Below are 24,489 nucleotides of genomic sequence, written 5' to 3'. Positions count from 1 at the left end.
GCACACATGCAGCTAACAAAAATGTATGGAAATATCTTCTCTACTCAAAATTACAACCAACTAAATGCAGCATTACTGTAAAAATGGTAAAGGCAAGTGGAAGTGGGAGAAAGTAAGGAACTTTTCTGTCAGCTCTGCATTAAAGACCAAAATTGTCTAAAGAAAATTGTGATAAATGAAAAAGTATACCAGTTTCATTTAAGGACCAGAAAATGGACACCTGTGCCATATAGATTGCAAAATATTTGGGAAGAGACTTTCAATGTACTGATTCCACATGGTTTATGAACTGATACAGGAAACAGGGCTGATTTCAAAACTTTGAGTTTTTCAATTTAAATTATTATACAAAATTCTTGCAACCAATGGAATGTTATATATATGGGGGATACAACCATCCCAGCTCTGCAGATTTTTCTGCGTAGAGACAGAATCATTAGATCATTTGTTTTGGTACTTTCAATATGTAGCTTGTTTTTGGTCGCAGGTTCAGGAGCTAACTCTGCAAATAGCACTGCTGGGTGATTTAAAAAGTCTAAGTCAATCGATTAATAATATAATTACACTATTTGCAAAATTTTTTAGCTTTAACGTACAATAAGAATCAATGAAAATATAAAGGTTCAGACATTTTGTTGAACATCACAGCACAGTTGAAAACTGGATGGTGTTCAGAGATAGATGGGAGGGGTTGAGTAGAGCTGAAAGATGGGACTAAGAACAAACAAAATATAACTATTGTAAGCTATACTGTGTCCGTAAAATGTATATAGTATGTATAAGCTGGAAGTAGAAGCCTAAGAGTTGTTGTCCATTAGTTTACTCCAATTAGGGGAGAGATGGTAGGGTCAGGGGGGAAAAGATCCAGAGCGCTATGGAGCAGGTTTTCATCAAGGATCTCTCTGTACTTTGCTCCATTCATCTTTCCCTCGATTCTGACTGGTCTCCCAGTCTCTGCTGCTGAAAAATATCACCACAGCATGATGTTGCCATCTCCTTGCTTCACCGTAGGGATGGTGCCAGGTTTCCTCCAGACATGACACTTGGCATTCAGGTCAAATAGTTCAATCTTGGTTTCTTGGTTTCAGACTGGTTTGAAGGTTCACCTTCCAACAAGACAACGATCCTAAGCAAAGAGTGTGCAAAGCTGTCATCAAAGTATCTAAAATCTCAAATATATTTTGATTTGTTTAGTACTTTTTTGGTTACTACATGATTCCATCTGTTATTTCATAGTTTGATGTCTTCACTATTATTCTACAATGTAGAAAAGTGTAAAAATAAAGAAAAACCATGGCATGAGTAGGTGTGTCCAAACTTAACTGGTGCTGTGTATATGTATACATATATATATATATATATATAAGTGCATCAACGGCATCGTCCCCACAGTGACCATACATTCATATCCCAACCAGAAACCATGGATTGTAGGCCACATCCTCACTGGGCTAAAGGCTAGAGCTGCCACTTTCAAGGAGCGTAACACTATTCGGACGCTTATAAGAAATTCCGTTACACCCTCTGACTAACAATCAACAGGCAAAGCGTCAATACATGACTAATATCAAATTCTACTACACCGGCTCTGACACTTTTCAGATGTGGCCTTGCAATCTATAACGGATTCCAAAGGGAAACCCAGACGCGAGCTGCCCAGTGACACAAGCCATCAGACAAGCTAAATTCCATTTATGCTCACTTCGAGGCAAGCAACACTGAACCATGCATGAGAGCACCAGCTGTTCCAGATGACTTTGTGATTACGATCGCCGTAGCCGATCGTAATCACAACAAGTTAACATTCACAAGCCCACAGGGCAAGATGGATTACCAGGATGCGCACTCACATCTGTAGCCATGAAATGTTTTGAAAGTCTGGTCATGGCTCACATCAACACCATCATCCCAGATACCCTGGACCCACACCAATTCTCATACCGCCACAACAGATCCACAGATGACACCATTGCTATTGGACTCCACACTGCCCTTTCCCACATGGACAAAAGGAACACCTACGTGAGAATGCTGTTAATTTATTACAGCTTTGCGTTCAACACCATAGTGCCCTTCAAGGACCCTGGGACTGAACACCTCTCTCTGCAACTGGATCCTGGACTTCCTGACGGGTCGCCTCCAGGTGGTGAGGGTAGGCAAAAACATATCCATCATGTTGACCCTCAACACGGGGGCTCCTCAGGGGTGAGTGCTAGACTCCAACACTATCATTAAGTTTGCCAACAACACGTAGACATTCTTCAGTTTTTGATTTGTTAAAAAAGTTTGAAATATCCAATAAATGTCGTTCCACTTCATGATTGTGTCCCACTTGTTGTTGATTCTTCACCAAAAAAATACAGTTTTATATCTTTATGTTTGAGGCCTGAAATGTGGCAAAAGGTCGCAAAGTTCAAGGGGGCCGAATACTTTCGCAAGGCACTGTATATCTGTTCCCTTCTTACTCAAAACATATCATATATGTTCCCTTCTTACTTAAAACATTTCATATCTGTTTTGAGTAAGAAGGGAAGGTGGGGTTGGAAGGGGTTTTGAGATAGTATTTTTATATGACATTACATCAATCTCCAACTATCCCTAAGAAATCAACTTCATAAATTTGCATGCATATACAGTATATTACTGTACCATATGTTTGTATTGTTGGACTATTTTATGCAACAAAAAAACAAGTCATATCATAATTGAAAACAACTGTCAAAATCTTCAATGAACTGAATTTAAATAAATTTTCCTTGAACTGTGTTGAAATGGAATTGTCCCAAACCTATCTACTGTGGATTGAATTGTGTGGAAGTGATTTACCACCACCTGCTGGTGTACTATGGTATTGTCATAAAGTACCCCATCAACGTGTTGACCTCCATCTTTGCATATGAATCCCTGATCACAGTCAATATCAAGGACTAGTAAATATGTATGGAACTCAGAGATGCAAAGCAGACTTCTTATTCTGCTATGCATAATGCAAAGAATGAACATTTTCCAAATAATTGATTCTCAGGAGAAAGGGCCTCGATTCTTCCATTGTCATTTTGTACCTTTTCACTAAAGGTGCATCTTTCATATTTTATAGTGAGTGGATCAATGTTTCACTGAATTACCAAGATATACAGGCTCTAATAGGTGTGGATACTGTATATAAACCAACATACTCTAATAGGTGTGGATACTGTATATAACCAACATACTCTAATAGGTGTGGATACTGTATATAACCCAACAGACTCTAATAGGTGTGGATACTGTATAAAACCCAACAGACTCTAATAGGTGTGGATACTGTATATAACCCAACAGACTCTAATAGGTGTGGATACTGTATAAAACCCAACAGACTCTAATAGGTGTGGATACTCTATATAACCCAACAGACTCTAATAGGTGTGGATACTGTATATAACCCAACAGACTCTAATAGGTGTGGATACTGTATGTAACCCAACAGACTCTAATAGGTGTGGATACTGTATAAAACCCAACAGACTCTAATAGGTGTGGATACTGTATATAAGCCAACGGCATTGATGGAGTTAAGATAAATTGAAGCCAATCTTGCAGCACTCATATTAAGCCTACATGGCCTTGCAATTGCCTAGCAACAAAGATGTGGAACAAAGAATTTGTGAGCGAGAAATGGATGTTTGACTCACTTATTTCTATAAGGTTACATTCGATTAGACTGAAGTTACTTCATACAACCTTTTAATGTATTTTATGTTATTTCTTGGTTCACTTCTACCTAGAATTGAATCATAACCAAAATGTACGGCATTATCTCTTTGTATAACTCAATGGCTGGGTCATTTTAACAATGTGGTAAATGAATAATGGATACATACCATCCTCAAAATGATAAGTAAGACAGACCACATTTCATGGTCTCATGGTCTGGATGTGGACCGTGGGCTGCCATTTGATTATCACCGATGTAGGCTGTATTAGTTGGCTTGCAGGAGAGCTCCTCGGGCATCCCGAGTGGTGCAGTGGTCTAAGGCACTGCATTGCAGTGCTTGATCCGTCGCTACAGATCTGGGTTTGATCCCGGGCTGTGTCATAGCCGGCCGCAACCAGGAGACCCATGAGGCGGCGTATAAATGGCCCATCGTTGTCCGGGTTAGGGGTTGGGTTTGATGTCCTTGTCCTATCATGCTCTACCCCTGTGGCTGGCCGGTTGCATGCACACTGACATGGTCTCCAGGTGTACGGTGTTTCCTCTGACACATTGGTGCGGCTGGCTTCCAGGTTAAGAGAGCGGTGTCTCAAGAAGCAGTGCGGCTTGGCAGGGTCGTGTTTCAGAGGATGCATGGCTCTTCAAATCAAATACATTTTTGATTTGATTTGATGGCTCTTGACCTTCGCCTCTCCTGAGTCTGTACGGGAGTTGCAGCAATGGGACAAGACTGTACCTACCAATTGGGGAGAAAAAGGAGTGCTCCTCAGTACCCTGGATTCTATATGCTAGAAAATACAATTATGATATCAAATATACTAAATCCATTTTTGTCACTTGTCTCTAGTACACAACACTTGTTTTTCACTGTTGGTAAGCATTCTGAATCTATAGGTTTAAACCAGGGTTCTATAGACTAGCAGAATACATGACTTAAGAAATGATGTTTACCACCTGCAGTGTTTGCATACCTGCTCCTTTAAAGAAGGTATAGGGAAAGCTTGAAACTTTTTTGGGTTTTAGCATTCATCGACATAACATTACCTCGGTAGTTATAGTGCGATAGAAATGTTGACCCAACATATGCAGAGTTGACCGTGAATGTCTCTGCTAACGCGTGACTGTTACCGTTACATTTCAATCACTGTAATGCTGATACGAATTGAATTATACTTTATTTTTTATAGTAGTGCAGACTTGGAATATGAACACATGGTAAAGAATTTGAACCTAAGAGGTGTGTGTGTGTGGGTGCATTACTCCTGTCTCTGTGGTCCTCTATCTAGGAACGTGGTCAACTCTAAGGAAAACAAATGCAAAACGTGCTATTAATATGAAACGCTGCTACACTAAGTTAACTATATTTCTGATAAAAGACCACAAGGTTAGACATTTCAGTAAGGTTGTCTTTATTTCGATATTATACTTCATTCTAAAATGTATTTTCATGTGAAGTTATGCCTGAAAACAAAAGATGTGGCTCACAAAATAAAGACATTCTTTCTAATAATCTTACAATGAACAACACCAGAATCATCTCCATGGTAACAATCAACAGATATTAAATTAGCGAAAGGATCCTCCCTAAATGCTTGACTTCATCTAATGCTGATAAAGTATATATATAATAAACCAGATCTGAGATTCAGAGAGAGGGCAAGAAAAGACACTCAATATGTTGAACTTTTCCCAGATTTAAAGAGGAAAGCAAAAAACAATAGGCTCCTTAAATACGTTACTATCTTTATGTATCTTTATTCTATACCTCCTATATCTTTGGGTTATTCATTTTGTATTAATGAATTGTCAATAAATGCCCTAGAGAAATAAATTAATCAAATGTTTTTGTCATTTCGCTGGAGCTCTTATCTAGAGCAACTTAGAATAACGAGTGCATACATTTTCATACTTTCCTGTACTGGTCCCCCATGGAAATCAAACCCACAACCCTGGTGTTGCAAACACCACACTCTATCAACTGAGCAACATGGGAATACAATTGCATAGTTGCACTTGATTTTACTGTAGCTCCTACAGTATTTTATGATGGAAAACCGGTGCAAACCTCACAGCTCTAAAGTACAACAGGAGCCATGAAGCTCAGCAATGCTGTGGGAGACGACTGCAAACGGCCGAACGTCTGTACAACTTTGCTGTTGTGCATTTTCATCTTTATACTATCTTACGATCTTCCATTTGTATTCTGTAACTCTGGGTGTGGCTGGATGGCTGATAATGAAGATAATTGATATACGCATCATAGAACAAGACAAGTGTTTCTGTATATTTATTCTGTGTACAACAACGGACAGTTACAGGCAATGACACACTTGTTTAGCGATTGAAAACTTTGGTGATGCATAACAGCTTGTAAATACCTGAACACTTTGTATTTTTATATTGCTCTGAAATTAGTCATAATGCTTTATTTTACAATGTCGAGCGGTGGAACGACAGTTTTGACACAAGCGTACATAAAGTTGAAGTTGTAAGTTTACATACACTTAGGTTAGAGTTATTAAAACTCGTTTTTCAACCACTCCACACATTTCTTGTTACCAAACTATAGTTTTGGCAAGTCGGTTAGGACATCTACTTTGTGCATGACACAAGTCATTTATCCAACAATTGTTTACAGACAGATTATTTCACTGTATCACAATTCCAGTGGGTCAGAAGTTTACATACACTAAGTTGACTGTGCCTTTAAACAGCTTGGAAAATTCCAGAAAATGATGTCATGGCTTTAGAAGCTTATGATAGGCTAATTGACATAATTTGAGTCAATTGGAGGTGTACCTGTGGATGTATTTCAAGGCCTACCTTCAAACTCAGTCCCTCTTTGCTTGACATCATGGAAAAATCAAAGGAAATCAGCCAAGACCTCAGAAAGAAAATGGTAGACCTCCACAAGTCTGTTTCATCCTTGGGAGCAATATCCAAACGCCTGAAGGTACCACATTCATCTGTACAAACAATAGTACGCAAGTATAAACATTATGGGACCACGCAGCCGTCATACCGCTCAGGAAGGAGACACGTCCTGTCTCCTAGAGATTAACGTACTTTGGTGCGAAAAGTGCAAATCAATCCCAGAACAACAGCAAGGGACCTTGTGAAGATGCTGGAGGAAACAGGTACAAAAGTATCTGTATCCACAGTAAAACGAGTCCTATATCAACATAAGTCACTGCTCCAAAACGGTCATAAAAAGCCAGACTACAGTTTGCAACTGCACATGGGGACAAAGATGGTACTTTTTGGAGAAATGTCCTCTGGTCTGATGAAACAAAAATATAACTGTTTGGCCATTATGACCATTGTTATTTTTGGAGGAAAAAGGGGGAGGATTGCAAGCCGAAGAACACCATCCCAACCGTAAAGCACGGGGGTGGCAGCATCATGTTGCGGGGGTGCTTTGCTGCAGGAGAGACTGGTGCACTTCACAAAATAGATGGTTACATGAGGAATACAAATTATGGTTATATTGAAGCAACATCTCAAGACATCAGTCAGGAAGTTAAAGCTTGGTTGCAAATGAGTCTTCCAAATGGACATTGACTCCAAGCATATTTCCAAAGCTGTGACAAAATGGCTTAAGGACAACAATGTCAAGGTATTGGAGTGGCCATCACAAAGCCCTGATCTCAATCCTATAGAAAATCTATGGGCAGAACTTAAAAAGCGTTTGCGAGTAAATAGGCCTACAAACCGGACTCAGTTACACCAGCTCTGTCAGGAGGAATTGGCCAAAATTCACCCAAGTTTGACCCAAGTTAAACAATTTAAAGGCAATGCTACCAAATGCTGATTTAGTGTATGTAAACCTCTGACCCACTGGGAATGTGATGAAAGAAATAAAAGCTGAAATAAAAAATTCTCTACTATTATTCTGACATTCCACATTCTTCAAATAAAGTGGTGATCCTAACTGACCTAAGACAGGGAATTTTTACTGTGATTAAATGTCAGGAATTGTGAAAAACTGAGTTTAAATGTATTTGGCTAAGGTGTATGTAAACTTCCTACTTCAACTGTACACACTCAAAAGAGGAACCTGACGAATAACTTTCGACGAATAGCAAGAAAAGTAGGACAGCTATACTGTACATACAAACAGGATTGTAGCGGTGACTTCGCGATCATGTCACCTCCAAAATGTATTTCCAGACATGAGATGCTCTAGAGCTGGTACTGTTTATTACACTGTCAACACCGACCCATAACCCTCTTTTCTGTAGATCTGGTACTGTTTATTACACTGTCAACACCGACCCATAACCCTCTTTTCTGTAGATCTGGTACTGTTTATTACGCTGTCAACACCGACCCATAACCCTCTTTTCTGTAGCTCTGGTACTGTTTATTACACTGTCAACACCGACCCATAACCCTCTTTTCTGTAGATCTGGTACTGTTTATTACACTGTCAACACCGACCCATAACCCTCTTTTCTGTAGATCTGGTACTGTTTATTACACTGTCAACACCGACCCATAACCCTCTTTTCTGTAGATCTGGTACTGTTTATTACGCTGTCAACACCGACCCATAACCCTCTTTTCTGTAGATCTGGTACTGTTTATTACACTGTCAACACCGACCCATAACCCTCTTTTCTGTAGAAAATGGTAAACTAGGAAATATGCAGTGAGTACTTCGATCATCACTCACCCTCGTGGGTATAAAAGACCATTCCAAAACTCATACCCCCCCCCCCACTGTCCCCTTAAAAAAAAATCTGGGGATTGAAGTCCGTCCTCAGTTGTCTCAACTCTACTGGGGATTGAGATTTTGGATGAAGCGAAACAAGTGTCCATCTGTCAGGTAGATTGTCTGTTTGTCCAACTGTTGAAGATGGATCCTCCAAGTCCCAAAGCAGATGAGTCTGTCTTCTGCCCACCATCACCAAAGCAATCTGTCCTCTTTCTGTGTAACATGACTGGTGACATCAGTGACCTCATTTCCTCCTCCGCTCACTCAATGTCTGTGACATCACTTCCTGTCCATGATGTCACTTCCTTGGCTAAATTAAGGTTGGTGTCCAGAGCTGAGGGTCATGTCTTAAAAACAGCTTTCTTCCCTTGTCTCCTCTCCCTCGCAACCGCTAACTTAAAGATACCTTTAGAACCTAAATAGCCAACTGCTAACCTAGATACCTTTAGAACCTAAATAGCCAACTGCTAACCTAGATACCTTTAGAACCTAAATAGCCAACTGCTAACCTAGATACCTTTAGAACCTAAATAGCCAACTGCTAACCTAGATACCTTTAGAACGTAAATAGCCAACTGCTAACCTAGATACCTTTAGAACCTAAATAGCCAACTGCTAACCTAGATACCTTTAGAACCTAAATAGCCAACTGCTAACCCAGATACCTTTAGAACCTGAAGAGACAAACGCTAACCTAGATACCTTTAGAACCTGAAGAGACAAACGCTAACCTAGATACCTTTAGAACCTGAAGAGACAAACGCTAACCTAAAGATACCCGACGGGTGACAGCCAAATGATGGAACAATGGAAACCAGCACCTTGCACCGTCAGCAGTTCAAGAGGAAAGGGAAACAAAGAAAGGAAGCCATTTTGGGGCATAAGGTCCTGGTGTCCATTTTAACAGTCAGGAACAACAGAATGGAAGGAAAATGGGAAGTGAGGCCATCTTGAGGATCAGTATCACTGATCCTAGTCCTGGCTTTTACTGCCCATTGGTCTCTAGCATTAACGTGGGAGTGGATGGGGTGGAGGAAGGAGAGGCGACCGACCCCTTCTCCCCCCCGGGGCTGGCAGTGGTTGGGACGCTCTCGGGGGCCTTGGCTCCTGCGGTAACAGCGGCCCTGGCAGCTGTGATGGCGGACACGGGCTTGGGCTGGGTCTGCAGGCCGGGGCTGCAGATGAGGTGGTGGCGCTCCCAGTCCTTGTGCTGGCAGAAGGAGCCGCAGTAGCGCGCCGCATTGCAGCCGCTGCACGTCTCGCTGGCCTTGCGACCACAGTTCCAGCAACACTGAGGGGGAGAGAGAGAGGGAGATGGAGAGTTTAGTAGAACTAAATAATATACTATGGCTATGCACGTCTGTGTACGTGTAGTGTAAACTACGTGCAGGGGGAGAGAGTTCACTAATAGGAGGAGAGGTGTGTGTGTGTATGTATCTGTGTGTGTGGGGCAGAGACAGAGTTAAGTTCACTAATAGGAGGAGAGGTGTGTGTGTGTGTGTGGGGGGGGGACAGGGACAGAGATAAGTTCACTAATAGGAGGAGAGGTGTGTGTGGGGGACAGGGACAGAGTTAAGTTCACTAATAGGAGGAGAGGTGTGTGTGGGGGACAGGGACAGAGTTAAGTTCACTAATAGGAGGAGAGGTGTGTGTGGGGGACAGGGACAGAGTTAAGTTCACTAATAGGAGGAGAGGTGTGTGTGTGTGGGGGACAGGGACAGAGTTTTGTTCACTAATAGGAGGAGAGGTGTGTGTGGGGGACAGGGACAGAGTTAAGTTCACTAATAGGAGGAGAGGTGTGTGTGGGGGACAGGGACAGAGTTAAGTTCACTAATAGGAGGAGAGGTGTGTGTGGGGGACAGGGACAGAGTTAAGTTCACTGGGGGAGTGGTAGGTAAATACCACAGTAGTGTCTACATGTCCTGCAGCTTTGACTATTATTCATATGACTCTCACTATGACTCTCACTTCACAGTATGTGTGTATACAGCGATGTACTTATCTACTAACATATCCTTCATACCTCGCTTGAGTCCTCCTGCTCATTGATGACCTGGATGGCGTCCTCCGTGGCCTTCCTCTTGGCCTCGGACAGAGTCTTCTCCATCTTGGCCCGCTCGGACGTGATCATCTCAAAGGCCTTGTGCTCTGCCTCAGCCACTGCTTTCTGGACCTCGTCCATGGCCTGACGCTTCACCTCGTTCACCGCCTCCTCTGTGTGGGAAAGAAGGGGGGCGGGTTATATTGTTGTGGTATGTTCAGGATATAGTAGAGACTTTGTAAGAGATCTTTACATAAAATGTTGTTAAATAATGTTTTTTAATTAGTGTGATAGAGAGATTGAGAGAGGGAGAGAGACGAAGAACACACACACACAGCCTCACACGCACAGACACACGCAGACCCGCAGACACACACACACACACACACCCACACACCCACACAAGCAAGGAAACACACACCACTGTTGTACAATGCCTTACCAGCTTTTCTCCAGATCTCATCAGGCACGTAGCCTGAGCCTGGTCGCGGCGCAAAGTCTCTCTGGGATTCTGTGGCATGGAAAGAAGAGAGAGAGGAGAGAGAGGAGAGAGAGGGGAGAGAGGGGAGAGAGAGGAGAGAGAGGGGAGAGAGAGAGGAGAGAGAGAGAGAAGAGAGAGGGGAGAAAGAGAGGGGAGAAAGAGAGGAGAGAGAGAGATGGGAGAGAGAGGGGAGAGAGAGAGGGGAGTGAGAGAGGGGAGAAAGAGAGGAGAGAGAGAGAGGGGAGAGAAAGAGGGGAGAGAGAGGGGAGAGAGAGGGGAGAGAGAGAGGGGAGAGAGAGGGGAGAGAGAGGGGAGCGAGAGAGGGGAGAGAGAGAGAGGAGAGAGAGGGGGGAGAGAGAGAGGGGAGAGAGAGAGGGGAGAGAGAGAGAGAGGGGAGAGAATTAGATTAGCATCATCCTCTATTTACTTCAAATGTACAATCTCCCTCAATAGCTAGCCCCACCAAATTAAAACTTTCCCAGTTGTCCAACTGAACTGAATAGCCGGGCAGCTTGAATAGTGAGTACAATGGCTACCACAGAGGGGCCAACAACCAAGCTGTAGCTATATACTGTCTGTTCTCTCTCTCTACATCCCTCTGTTTTCTCTCCCTCTCTTCTCTGTCTCTCTCTGTTTCTCTCTCTATACTGCTCAATACCTGGTGCCCATGCCCAGGTTCTGTGGTGCCCAGGCTGCGTTTGGGCTGTGTACACTGTGGCCAGGCACACTGCTGAGCACACAGATGGCGCTCCGGCTGGGCTGTGGGCAGCCAGATTTGGGTCTTACAGTACGGCCTTCTGTGGCCGATCTGGACAGAGCAGCGCTGGCACCTGTCTGGGGGCCACGGGGCAGCATAAGCCCCGGAGAGACGAGCGCTGAGAGATAAACACTGCCAGCAAGGCTGTGCTTGCATCCCAAATGGCACCCGATTCCCTACATAGTGCACTACTGTTGACCAGAGCCCTATGGAACCCTGTCAACTGCATTGCATTTCAAAGGGAATAGGGCACCATTTGGGAAGCGTCCTGTATGTATAAGATCTAAATGTCTCAGTAGTAGTGTTGATGGGTGTAGTTCTGCAGATGAACACAAGATGGCAGCCTATATGGTGACTATGTGAGGGCTCAGTAGCTGGTGACAGTTGCTTCAGTTCAGCAGCTCACCATCAAGGGGACTACTAATTGCTATCACTTATCCCTTGATTGATTCGACAGGACTCACATATGACAAGATACACACCTGATCAACAAATGTATATAAAAGGACATATCCTAAGGTGAGAAATGAACTTAATTTGATATGATAAGAGTTATAATGTAAATATAAAATACCACCCACCACTGCTGAGTCCCTCGGTTGTGTGGGGGCTGTTGGTCTTGGAGAAGGGGGCGGGAATGGCTGCTGTGTGGGGGCTGTGGGTCTTGGAGAAGGGGGCGGGAATGGCTGCTGTGTGGGGGCTGTGGTTCTTGGAGAAGGGGGAGGGCACGGTGGCGGCCCCTCCCTTGCGGGGGTCTTCCTGCTCGCTGGAGCGCCGCCGCCAGTAGTTGAGCTCCTCGCGGTCCGACTCCTGACAGCGCCGCAGCACAGCCACCGACCGACGCGTCTTCTCCACCATCTCCACAATGCAGTTCAACACCTAGGGGACGAAAGGGAGAGACGAGAGGGAGAGAGACGAGAGGGAGAGAGACGAGAGGGAGAGAGAGGGGAGGGAGAGAGACGAGAGGGAGAGGGAGAGACGAGAGGGAGAGACGAGAGGGAGAGACGAGAGGGAGAGAGACGAGAGGGAGAGAGAGACGAGAGGGAGAGAGAGACGAGAGGGAGAAAGAGACGAGAGGGAGAAAGAGACGAGAGGGAGAGACGAGAGGGAGAAAGAGACGAGAGGGAGACACGAGAGGGAGACGAGAGGGAGAGACGAGAGTGAGAGATGAGAGGGAAACACGAGAGGGAGACAAGAGGGAGAGGTAGAAAGAGACGAGAGGGAGAGAGACGAGAGGGAGACACGAGAGGGAGACACGAGAGAGAGACAAGAGGGAGAGGTAGAAAGAGACGAGAGGGAGGGAGACACGAGGGAGAGGAGAGAGAGAGGGAAGAAGAGACATTTAGAGGAAGATCAATTAAGATTCTTAATTGTTTTTCTTTTTGAAACTGCTCAGATACTGTGCAACTAAATGTTAATATTGATAGCCCATTTCTGCAGATACATGCATGGCCAGTAACAATGATTAAGTTTACAATTGTCTTAGTCTGAGTACATGATGAGTCTCAACACATATAGCCGAGAATGAGAGATATATATATAAACCTTTGCTTTATACAAAACAAAACATTAAAAACACCTTCCTGATATTGAGTTGCACCCCACTTTTGCCCTCAGAACAGACTCAATTCGGGGCATGAACACTACAAAGTGTCGAAGGTGTTCCACAGGGATACTGGCCCATGTTGACTCCAATGCTTCTCACAGTTGTGGCTGCATGTTGGCTGGTTGTCCTTTGGGTGGTGGACCATTCTTGGTGCTGACAGAGAGGGCTGCCGTGCTTCTAGCTCTTAGGAAACGTTGCAGTATTTTTAAAAATGTATTATTTCTTACACTATTCGCCCAGAAAATGTTTAGAAGCATTTCGCTGCACCCGCAATAACATCTGATAAACATGTGTATGTGACCAATACATTTTGATTTGACCTGTTGAGCGTGAAAAACCCAGCAGCATTGCAGTTCTTTACCCAAACCGGTGTACCTGGCACCTACTACCATAACCCGTTCAGTTCAATCTTTTGTCTTACCCATTCACCCTCTGAATGGCACATCCATGTCTCAATTGTCTCAAGGTTAAAAAACGTGTCTTCAACCTGTATCCTCCCCTTCATCTACACTGATTGAAGTAGATTTTAACAAGTGACATCAATAAGGGATCATAGTTTCACCTGGATTCACATGGTCAGTCTATGTCATAGAAAGAGCAGGTTTTCATAATGTTTTGTACACTCAGTGGATATCATGGCTTTATTTCATTGGGTAGGACTCCTACTTTGGGCCACACAATTCAATGCATGGCTCTCTGATGTTGCCAGAAAATGGCCTTAAACAAAAGTCTGCCACTGTGAACGGGACACCAAGTGTGACAAAGCTTCGATGGCTCCGCCAGACAGTAAGAGTTACTACAGCACTAGTAGTGCCAGTGGTCGGCAGCGACGGCTGCTGTCAGCAGCAGTACTTACATGATCCAGATGCCTCCACTCATCGGCCCACTCTCTGTCTGTCAGCCTGTGGTCCACGGGCTCCTCGCGGTAGCCCCCGTTAGTGCCTGATTAGAAAGACAAATTAAAGAGGAACGTAATGTTACAGAATCCATCATAACAAATTACTATCACAGGAAGTGAGGCAGAGAGAAGAGGGGGGTCTATAGATCCCATTCACACACACACACTCACTCTATATATAGTGCCTTTGGAAAGTATTCAGACCCCCTTGACTTTTTCCACTTTGTTAGGTTAAAGCCTTATTCTATAGTGTATTAAATAGTTTTTCCCCCTTCATCAATCTACACACAATACCCCATAATGACAAAGCAAAAACAGTTTAGATTTTTTGCTAATTTATCACATAAAATAAACTGAAATATAACATTTACATAAGTATTCAGACCCTTTACTCAGTACTTAGTTGAAGCACCTTTTGCAGCGATTACAGCCTCGAGTCTTCTTGGACATGACGCTATAAGCTTGGCACACTTGTTTTTGGGGAGTTTCTCCCATTCTTCTCTGCAGATCTTCTCAAGCTCTGTCAGGGTGGGGAACATGGGGAACGTTGCTGCACTGGATGGGGAACGTTGCTGCACTGCTATTTTTAGGTCTCTCCAGAGATGTTTGATCGGGTTCAAGTCTGAACTCTGGCTGGGCCACTCAAGGATATTCAGAGACTTGTCCCGAAGCCACTCCTGCATTGTCTTTGCGGTGTGCTTAAGGTCGTTGTCCTGTTGGAAGGCTCTGTTCATCTTTTCCTCGACCCTGACTAGTCTCCCAGTCCCTGCCACTGAAAAACATCCCCACAGCATGATGCTGCCACCACCATGCTTCACCGTAGGGATGGTACCGGGTTTCCTCCAGACGTGACGCTTGGCAATCAGGCCAAAAAGTTCAATGTTGGTTTCATCAGCCCAGAGAATCTTGTTTCTCATGGTCAGAGTCCTTTAGGTGCCTTTTGGCAAACTCCAAGCAGGCTGTCATGTTCCTTTTACTGAGGAGTGGCTTCCATCTGGCCACACTACCATAGAGGCCTGATTGGTGGAGTGCTGCAGAGATGGTTGTCCTTCTGGAAGGTTCTCCGATCTCCACAGAGGAACTCTAGAGCTCAATTTCAAGTCTCATAGCAAAGGGTCTGAATACTTATGTAAATAAGGTATTTCTGTTTTTATTTTTTATACATTTGCAAAAATGTTGCTTTGTCATTACGGGGTATTGTGTGTAGATTGGTGACAATTTTATTTTATCCATTTTAGATTAAGGCTGTAACTTAACAAAATGTGGAAAAAGTCAAGGGGCCTGAATACTTCGAAGGCACTGTTTATATTTATACTCCGGACTCTGACATTGCTCGTTCTAATATTTCAATATTTCTTAATACCATCTTATTACTTTTTATTTGTGTGCATTGTTGTGAATTGTTAGATATTACTGCAATGTTGGAGCTAGGAACACAAGCATTTCACTACACCCACAATAACATCTGCTAAATATGTGTATGTGACCAATACAATTGGATTTGAAAGTCTATTAACATGAACCATAATCGTAATAGTTATGCCACAATGAAGCAGTGGATGGTCAGATTTCACAGCGGTATTCTATGTCATGATCATAGCTTAGTGACAAGATGGGCTTTACCATCTCGCTCCCTTAAACACAAGAGAAAGATTTCACAGCGGTATTCTATGTCATGATCATAGCTTAGTGACAAGATGGGCTTTACCATCTCGCTCCCTTAAACACAAGAGTAGCCAACTCAAAGGAGGAAATGAAGACAGTTAGAAAAGACAAAGCGATAGAGAGAAATAGATGTATCCTACTGAAGACAAGTGGGGGGGGTCGTAAAAACAAGGAAAGAGTAAAAGGAGGTAAAAAACAGAGAGAAAGAGAGAGAGAGGTGGAACGTTTAGGTTTTACACAGGAAAGAGAGAGAGGGGGGATGAAAGTTAGAGAAAGAGATATTAAAAGACAGAAAGAGAAAGGCCTTTTGATGAGAATCAGACTCCGGCCCAGCCACAGCAGACGGCCCCACATCTGGAGATCAGCTGTCAGTGTAAAACCACCACCACCACCCCCCTCTCCTCCTCATCCATGCCCCCCATTGGGCTCCCCTGGCTGGGTAACTGTCGGGGAGGAGTGGGCCTCCCCCCCCTGGTCTGGAGCTAGCAGCATTCCAGCAGGGAGCCGCTCAGGCTGAGTGGAGCAGGCCCACTTCTTCACACAGATTCCCCCTGGCTAAGTGGAGCTGACACCCGCTCTGGTTAGGAGGAGCTGGGGGTGGGGGCACACACGCAAACACTCAGAGACAAAAACACACATTAGACAACCTAAAAAGACAGACACACACACACACACACACACTCAAGCCTAACGGCTAACGGAACCCGCGTGCTCGCATACGCCCTTAAAAGACCTTTGCTTGGAAAAACAAGAAAACAGCGGCAAGTTGTCCATCTTGAGACACCGTAGCAGTATACAGTTCCTCAAAATAGTCTGAATGATTCTAATGGAACTCAATAAATCTCTCGTTAATTTGGAAGTATTTTGTTGAGGAGATCTTCGTTGCGCAATTTGACATCTAACTAAGATGTTTGGTGCAGCAGTGATGTGTGGGTTGACTCATAATCTGCAAAAACCTAAATTGCGCCCATGCTGGCTATATACTGTTAGGTAAAGTGTCATGGTAGGGTGTTGGGTGTCGTGACAAATAATGGATGCTATGCTGAAATGTAAAGTACGTGACGTGCTACGAACGTCCAACTCTGCGGTAACGGTAATGTTACAGTCCTTTGGCTTTAGTGAAGCCCGCGAAATCTGTTGTGTTATATTTGCTCTTTGCGAAGGGTTTTTTCCCTCAAACTCTGTAATTCAAATGTTTTCAGACACACACACACAAAACATAGCAGGTTACAAAGTAGTGCTTCATAGATACGTTTTGATGTATGGGTTGTCACTTGTCAGGGTCCAGATTCATGTTTCGTCACCTCCATTTCCATGGTGAGTTCTAGTTAACTAGAACTGGGGCGGCAGAGTAGCCTAGTGGTTGCAGTGGTAACCAGAAGGTTGCAAGTTCAAACCCCCGAGCTGACAAGGTACAAATCTGTTGTTCTGTCACTGTTCCTAGGCTGTCATTGAAAATAAGAATTTGTTCTTAACTGACTTGCCTAGTTTAAAATAAAAAAAAATAAAAAGAACTGTATGAGAATACATGACGCAGTTCATCGAAGGTTAGTGCTATCCGGGATCCTTGGGGCATCCATATGCTAACCCCTACCCTAACCCAAACCGTTAATCTTATCGTAACTATATTAAATGTCAACTTCAATGGGGTATGGACGTCCCAAGGATCACAGATAGTAAGGACCGCTCACTGAGGCAATGTTTGGGGTGAGAGGTAGCGCTGTGCCAACGGTTAATTTTTTATTGATATTTTTCCTTTCAAGTGACAACTAACAGTTACCAGAATTCTGTGGCTACAGCCCTATAATCGAGGAAACGATAGCTAAATACCAATACGTTGAAAATGTGTCTTATATTGTTGTTTTCCAGCTGGCTAGCATGAGTTGCTCAGTCTTCAGAGCCTAGGCAATTGTTTTGCTAGAATCAGAGCAGTTTGTCCTCCTTTCACTAGAGTAGGACAGATTGTCTTTCTGGTGCTCCTAAAATGTTATTTCCTCAAATTTAAGAAATCATCTTTCTGAGTATTTTAGCAGGGCTGTTTTAAGCCCAATCCATACAGGAAAATGGATTTCATTCCAGCTATAATAAAAATATTGCCAGATATATCAGTTATCTGTTAATATTTCTACTCTACAATTGGAATCGTATCGGATCCAAAAATCCCATATCAGTCAGGCTCTGCTTTAAACAACACCCCTTCTCTGCTTTAAACAATACCTCTTCTCTGCTTTAAACAACACCCCTTCTCTGCTTTAAACAACACCCCTTCTCTGCTTTAAATAATACCCCTTCTCTGCTTTAAACAACACCCCTTCTCTGCTTTAAACAACACCCTTTCTCTGCTTTAAACAACACCCCTTCTCTGCTTTAAACAACACCCCTTCTCTGCTTTAAACAATACCTCTTCTCTGCTTTAAACAACACCCCTTCTCTGCTTTAAATAATACCCCTTCTCTGCTTTAAACAACACCCCTTCTCTGCTTTAAACAACACCCCTTCTCTGCTTTAAACAACACCCCTTCTCTGCTTTAAACAACACCCCTTCTCTGCTTTAAACAATACCTCTTCTCTGCTTTAAACAACACCCCTTCTCTGCTTTAAACAACACCCATTCTCTACTTTAAACAACACCCCTTCTCTGCTTTAAACAATACCTCTTCTCTGCTTTAAACAACACCCCTTCTCTGCTTTAAACAACACCCCTTCTCTGCTTTAAACAATACCTCTTCTCTGCTTTAAACAACACCCCTTCTCTGCTTTAAACAACACCCCTTCTCTGCTTTAAACAATACCTCTTCTCTGCTTTAAATAATACCCCTTCTCTGCTTTAAACAACACCCATCTTCTACGTTAATCCTTAAGAGTCTATTGAGTCACATGTGCGTCAGTCTAAGTAACATAACCAAAAAATCCCCATCAAAATCTGTCAATTTAAGATAGAGATATTGCATGGGCTGCGTCTCAATCCGCCACATCCTCCGCCACATCCTCCACCACATCGTCCACCACATCCTCCACCACATCCTCCGCCACATCGTCCGCCACATCGTCCACCACATCGTCCACCACATCCTCCGCCACATCCTCCACCACATCGTCCACCACATCGTCCACCACATCCTCCACCACATCCTCCACCACATCCTCCGCCACATCCTCCACCACATCGTCCACCACATCGTCCACCACATCGTCCACCACATCCTCCACCACATCGTCCGCCACATCGTCCGCCACATCCTCCGCCACATCCTCCACCACATCGTCCACCACATCGTCCACCACATCCTCCACCACATCCTCCACCACATCCTCCACCACATCGTCCACCACATCCTGTTGCCCTTCTGCATCGGACCATGTCAGACCATGAGACATCCTGAAAATTGGTATTTTAACAAAAGCGTTAGTAGCGTCCGAATGGTTTGGTCTAAAAACTATTATGACCATTCTATGGAAAGGGGAGACTCTCGTGAATACGATGGTGTTCCCGTTTATTTCATCTGAAGGTAACCCCAACAAACAAAATGGAAGTATGGAAATATATATATATATATATATATATATATTAAACCTTCATCTGAAGGTAACCCCAACAAACAAAATGGAAGTATGGAGATATATATATATATATATATATATATAGATATTAAACCTTCATCTGAAGGTAACCTATTCAAACAAATGGAGTATGGAGGTAGTTTTGTATCCAAAAAAAACGAAAAGATTTCCTGAGCTTTCTTATATATCGATATAGTGTGTGTGTGTGTGTGTGTGAGCATGCATGTTTGCCTCTGTGTTTATGTGTGTGTGCATGTGCGTGCATGTGTGCGTCTACCTTGTGTGTATATCTGCGTCCCATCTGGCCCTTGACAAGGACCAGATGGCACGCAGATCTACAATGAACTAGATACAATCCTCTCTCTCCATAGAGACTCAAAGGTACTCTACTTCCTGGGTAGTTGGGCACACTGTCTAAACACATGTGGGCCCATAGATTTATGATCTTCTGAGAGCTTCTATGCACTTAGCTGTGCATGTCCACACACACACGCGCACACACACAGAGACCACCCATTAGCAGCGTTCATATTGACCGTACTATAGGCTGTTTGTGTGTGAGTGAGAGAGTTCTGTTTTATGAGGGAACCTCAGTGTTGGGTGGTGAGAGAGTTCTGTTTTATGAGGGAACCTCAGTGTTGGTTGGTGAGAGAGTTCTGTTTTATGAGGGAACCTCAGTGTTGGGTGGTGAGAGAGTTCTGTTTTATGAGGGAACCTCAGTGTTGGTTGGTTAAGTGTTATGGAAAACATCAGAGGGTTGAATGTCAGAGAATGAAGGAGCCCAGCTATATCTGTTCATGTAGGGATAAACCCTTGTGAGTTTGAATAAGCATCTGGGTTGCATTTATTTAGTGTGTGTGTGTGTGTGTGTGTGTGTGTGTGTGTGTGTGTGTGTGTGTGTGTGCGTGTTGTGTGTGTGTGTGTGCGCGTGTGCGTGCGCGTGTGCGTGTGTGCGTGTGTGTGCGCGTGTGTGCGTGCGTGTGTGCGTGCGCGTGTGTGTGTGCGTGCGCGTGTGTGCGTGTGTGCGTGTCGTGTGTGTGTGTGTGTGTGTGTGTGTGTGTGAATGTGTTCCTGTATACCACTAGGTAGCTAGCTCCCATAGCTCCAGTATCCTGTAACTTTAACTGCTTGTTAATATTGTATGTTTTTATTGCGTTGAAATTGTAAATGTTGTGAATTTGTATGATTGTGTGCAGGGCTCACTTGTAAAAGAGGCCTTGGTCTCAATATGATTTCCCTGTTAAAATAAAATGTAAGTAACAAAATGTAATATAAAACGATGTACCATATGTATTTGTGTCTGTATGAACTATTTACCAGGTAGTCTAGGCCTGTCCTTGAGCTCGCGGAGCTCCAGTATCCGGTGGCTGCTCTCCCGGTGCAGCAGATGGGGGGCGCTGATGTCCTCAAGGGCGTAGTGCTGCAGAGGGGGCGGCGTGGGGTGCAGCTGAGCGCTGAGGGGCAGGGGGTTGGCCGGGCTATGGCGGGGTGCCGGGCTGATGGTGCAGATGCGCTTAGCTGGGGGCTCCAGGGGGACGGGGGGGCGCTCGTGGAAGCCGTTCTCTTTTCCCCTGCAAGAGAGAGGGATGAGAGAGGAGAGGACAGGGTGAGGGATGAGAGAGGAGAGGACAGGGTGAGGGATGAGAGAGGAGAGGACAGGGTGGGGGATGAGAGAGGAGAGGACAGGGTGAGGGATGAGAGAGGAGAGAACAGGGTGAGGGATGAGAGAGGAGATGACAGGGTGAGGGATGAGAGAGGAGAGGACAGGGTGAGGGATGAGAGAGGAGAGGACAGGGTGAGGGATGAGAGAGGAGAGGATAGGGTGGGGGATGAGAGAGGAGAGGAAAGCATGAGGGATGGTGTGAGAGTGGGGTGAGTAGATGAGGGCATTGACGTATTTTGGCAGTTGTGTATGTGTACATGTCAGTTGCGAAATGTCTGGGGGTCCCGAGGAGAGGTTCAAAAACCACCGGTCTAGGTGACTGCCGCCAAGAGACGGTGTCTCTTAACTGTCTGTATCTCTACTGAACATAGCTACCTGTTAGGACTGTCTCTTAACTGTCTGTATCTCTACTGAACGTAGCTACCTGTTAGGACTGTCTCTTAACTGTCTGTATCTCTACTGAACGTAGCTACCTGTTAGGACTGTGTCTCTTAACTGTCGGGTTTCTCTCTCTCTCGCTGGGCTCCAGTAGCAGTTCCGAGGAGTCGGGGGGCGAGGCCAGAGTAGTGCTGAGTAGGAGGTGCTCGTGTTGGGATAGGTACTGGGCTGGGGTCTGCTTGGCCGCACGCGCACAGTGGAGCAACTCCCTCTGCAGCAGGGGCAGGTTGGCCTGGAGAGGGGAAGAGAGGTGGTGGAGAGATGGGAGGAGAGGGGGAGGAGAGACGGAGGTGAGTGTACTTTGAAACATGGTGTTGCATTAACACACAGCCAAAAGAGAGAGTGAGACAGACAGATGGAGAGAGAGTGAGGCAGAGAGAAAGGCAGAGAGAGACAGACAGATAAACAGAGGAAAATGACAGAGAAAGACCGACAGAGAGACAGACAGATAGAGAAACAGAGGAATAGGAGAAAGAAGAACAGAGAGAAGCTAGTAGGTAGAAGCTAGGAGCAGTATTTTCCTCATTTGTTTTCATATGCAGTTTCGTCAGAGCTTCCACAATCCAACTACAGCTATCACAGCTGTAAGGAGTAGTTCTCTCTCTGTGGGTCTAACCCCAAGAAGTTCTGGAAAACTGTTAAAAACCTGGAGAATAAACCCTCCTCCTCACAGCTGCCCATGTCCCTTAAAGTTGATGATGTGGTTGTTACTGACAAGAAGCACATGTCCCTTAATGTTGATGATGTGGTTGTTACTGACAAAAAGCACATGGCTGAGCTCTTTAATCACCACTTCATTAAGTCAGGATTCCTATTTGACTCAGCCATGCTGCCTTGCCTAACCAACATTTCCTCATCCCCCACCCCTTCTAATGCAACTAGCCCCGATGCTCCTCCCTCTTTTTCCCCTGCCCCGCTACAAAGTTTCTCCCTGCAGGCGGTCACTGAATCAAAGGGGCTAAATGAGCTTCTTAAACTTGTCCCCCAAAAAACATCTGGGCCACCCTTTCTTCTTTAAGGTTGCTGCCCCCATCATCTCCAAGCCTGTCTCTTCTCTCTGGGGAGGTTCCCATTGCTTGGAAGGCAGCCACAATTCGTCCTTTATTTAAAGGGGAGATCAAGATGATCCTAACTGTTATAGGCCTATTTCTATCTTGCCCTGTTTATCAAAGGTGTTGGAAAAACTTGTCAATAATCAACTGACTGGCTTTCTTGATGTCTATAATATTCTCTCTGGAATGCAATCTGGTTTCCGCTCAGGTTATGAATGTGTCAATGCAACCTTAAAGGTCCTCAATGATGCCACCATTGCCCTTGATTCCAAGCAATGTTTTGCTGCTATTTTTATTGACTTGCCCAAAGCTTTTGATACGGTAGACCATTCCATTCTTGTGGGCCGGCTAAGAAGTATTGGTGTCTCTGAGGGGTCTTTGGCCTGGTTTGCTAACTACCTCTCTCAAAGAGTGCAGTGTATAATGTCAGAACATCTGCTGTCTCAGCCACTGCCTGTCACCAAGGGAGTACCCCAAGGCTCGATACTCGGCCCAATGCTCTTCTCAATTTACATCAACAATATAGCTCAGGTTGTAGGAAGCTCTCTCATCCATTTATATGTAGATGATACAGTCTTATACTCAGCTGGCCCCTCCCCGGATTTTGTGTTAAACGCTCTACAACAAAGCTTTCTTAGTGACCAACAAGCTTTCTCTGCCCTTAACCTTGTTCTGAACAACTCCAAAACAAAGGTCATGTGGTTTGATAAGAAGAATGCTCCTCTCCCCACAGGTGTGATTACTACCTCTCAGGGTTTAGAGCTTGAGGTAGTCACCTCATACAAGTACTTGGGAGTATGGCTAGACGGTAAAGTTAAATCTATACTTGGTTTCCTCTATCGTAATCTCTCCTCTTTCACCCCAGCTGCCAAACTAACCCTGATTCAGATTTATAGATCAGCAAGTGAGGGTGCTCTCGGGCGGCTAGATGTTCTTTACCATTCGGCCATCAGATTTGCCACCAATGCTCTTTATAGGACACATCACTGCACTCTATACTCCTCTGTAAATTGGTCATCTCTGTATACCCATCGCAAGACCCACTGGTTGATGCTTATTTATAAAACCCTCTTAGGCCTCACTCCCCCCTATCTGAGATATCGACTGCAGCTCTCATCCTCCTCACTCACACATCCGTTCCGTAGAGTCACATTCTGTTAAAGGTCTCCAAAGCACACACATCCCTGGGTCGCTCATCTTTTCAGTTCGCTGCAGCTAGCGATTGGAACGAGCTGCAACAAACACTCAAACTGGACAGTTTTATCTCCATCTCTTCATTGAAAGACTCAATCATGGACACTCTTACTGACAGTTGTGGCTGCTTTGCGTGATGTATTGTCGTCTCTATAATGTTTGTACCGTGTTTTGTGCTGCTGCCATGTTGTGTTGCTACCATGCTGTGTTGTCATGTGTTGCTGCCATGCTGTGTTGTCATGTGTTGCTGCCATGCTGTGTTGTCATGTGTTGCTGCCATGCTGTGTTGTCATGTGTTGCTACCATGCTGTGTTGTCATGTGTTGCTGTCATGCTGTGTTGTCATGTGTTGCTGCCATGCTGTGTTGTCATGTGTTGCTGCCATGTTGTGTTGCTACCATGCTGTGTTGTCATGTGTTGCTGCCATGCTGTGTTGTCATGTGTTGCTGCCATGCTGTGTTGTCATGTGTTGCTGCCATGCTGTGTTGTCATGTGTTGCTACCATGCTGTGTTGTCATGTGTTGCTGTCATGCTGTGTTGTCATGTGTTGCTGCCATGCTGTGTTGTCATGTGTTGCTGCCATGTTGTGTTGCTACCATGCTGTGTTGTCATGTGTTGCTGCCATGCTGTGTTGTCATGTGTTGCTGCCATGCTGTGTTGTCATGTGTTGCTGCCATGCTGTGTTGTCATGTGTTGCTACCATGCTGTGTTGTCATGTGTTGC

At 44.5% G+C, this 24,489-nt stretch overlaps 1 protein-coding gene across 3 annotated transcripts in view; it reads right to left on the bottom strand.

Moving 5' to 3' along the window:
* Positions 1 to 5,082: 5,082 nt before the first annotated feature.
* The window catches only part of LOC109891420 (protein CBFA2T2), an 85,707-nt gene continuing 66,300 nt past the window's right edge, over positions 5,083 to 24,489 (bottom strand). For 2 of the 3 annotated variants that reach the window (XM_031825677.1, XM_031825678.1), the window contains exons 5-11: positions 21,557 to 21,753; positions 20,738 to 20,991; positions 14,153 to 14,238; positions 12,272 to 12,569; positions 10,895 to 10,963; positions 10,435 to 10,625; positions 5,083 to 9,702 (exon numbers count right to left, since the gene is read on the bottom strand). In XM_031825677.1, coding sequence (XP_031681537.1) covers positions 9,397 to 9,702; positions 10,435 to 10,625; positions 10,895 to 10,963; positions 12,272 to 12,569; positions 14,153 to 14,238; positions 20,738 to 20,991; positions 21,557 to 21,753 — 1,401 coding nt within the window. In that variant the 3' untranslated portion in view covers positions 5,083 to 9,396. The remainder of the gene's footprint in view (positions 9,703 to 10,434; positions 10,626 to 10,894; positions 10,964 to 12,271; positions 12,570 to 14,152; positions 14,239 to 20,737; positions 20,992 to 21,556; positions 21,754 to 24,489) is intronic. The other variant, XR_004210108.1, reaches the window with a different exon arrangement.

This window comes from Oncorhynchus kisutch, linkage group LG5 (genome assembly GCF_002021735.2).
Source record: "Oncorhynchus kisutch isolate 150728-3 linkage group LG5, Okis_V2, whole genome shotgun sequence".
Lineage (NCBI taxonomy): Eukaryota > Metazoa > Chordata > Actinopteri > Salmoniformes > Salmonidae > Oncorhynchus > Oncorhynchus kisutch.
The sequence above is the reverse complement of the archived record's forward strand: the minus strand, read 5'-3'. Positions and strand labels throughout refer to the sequence as shown.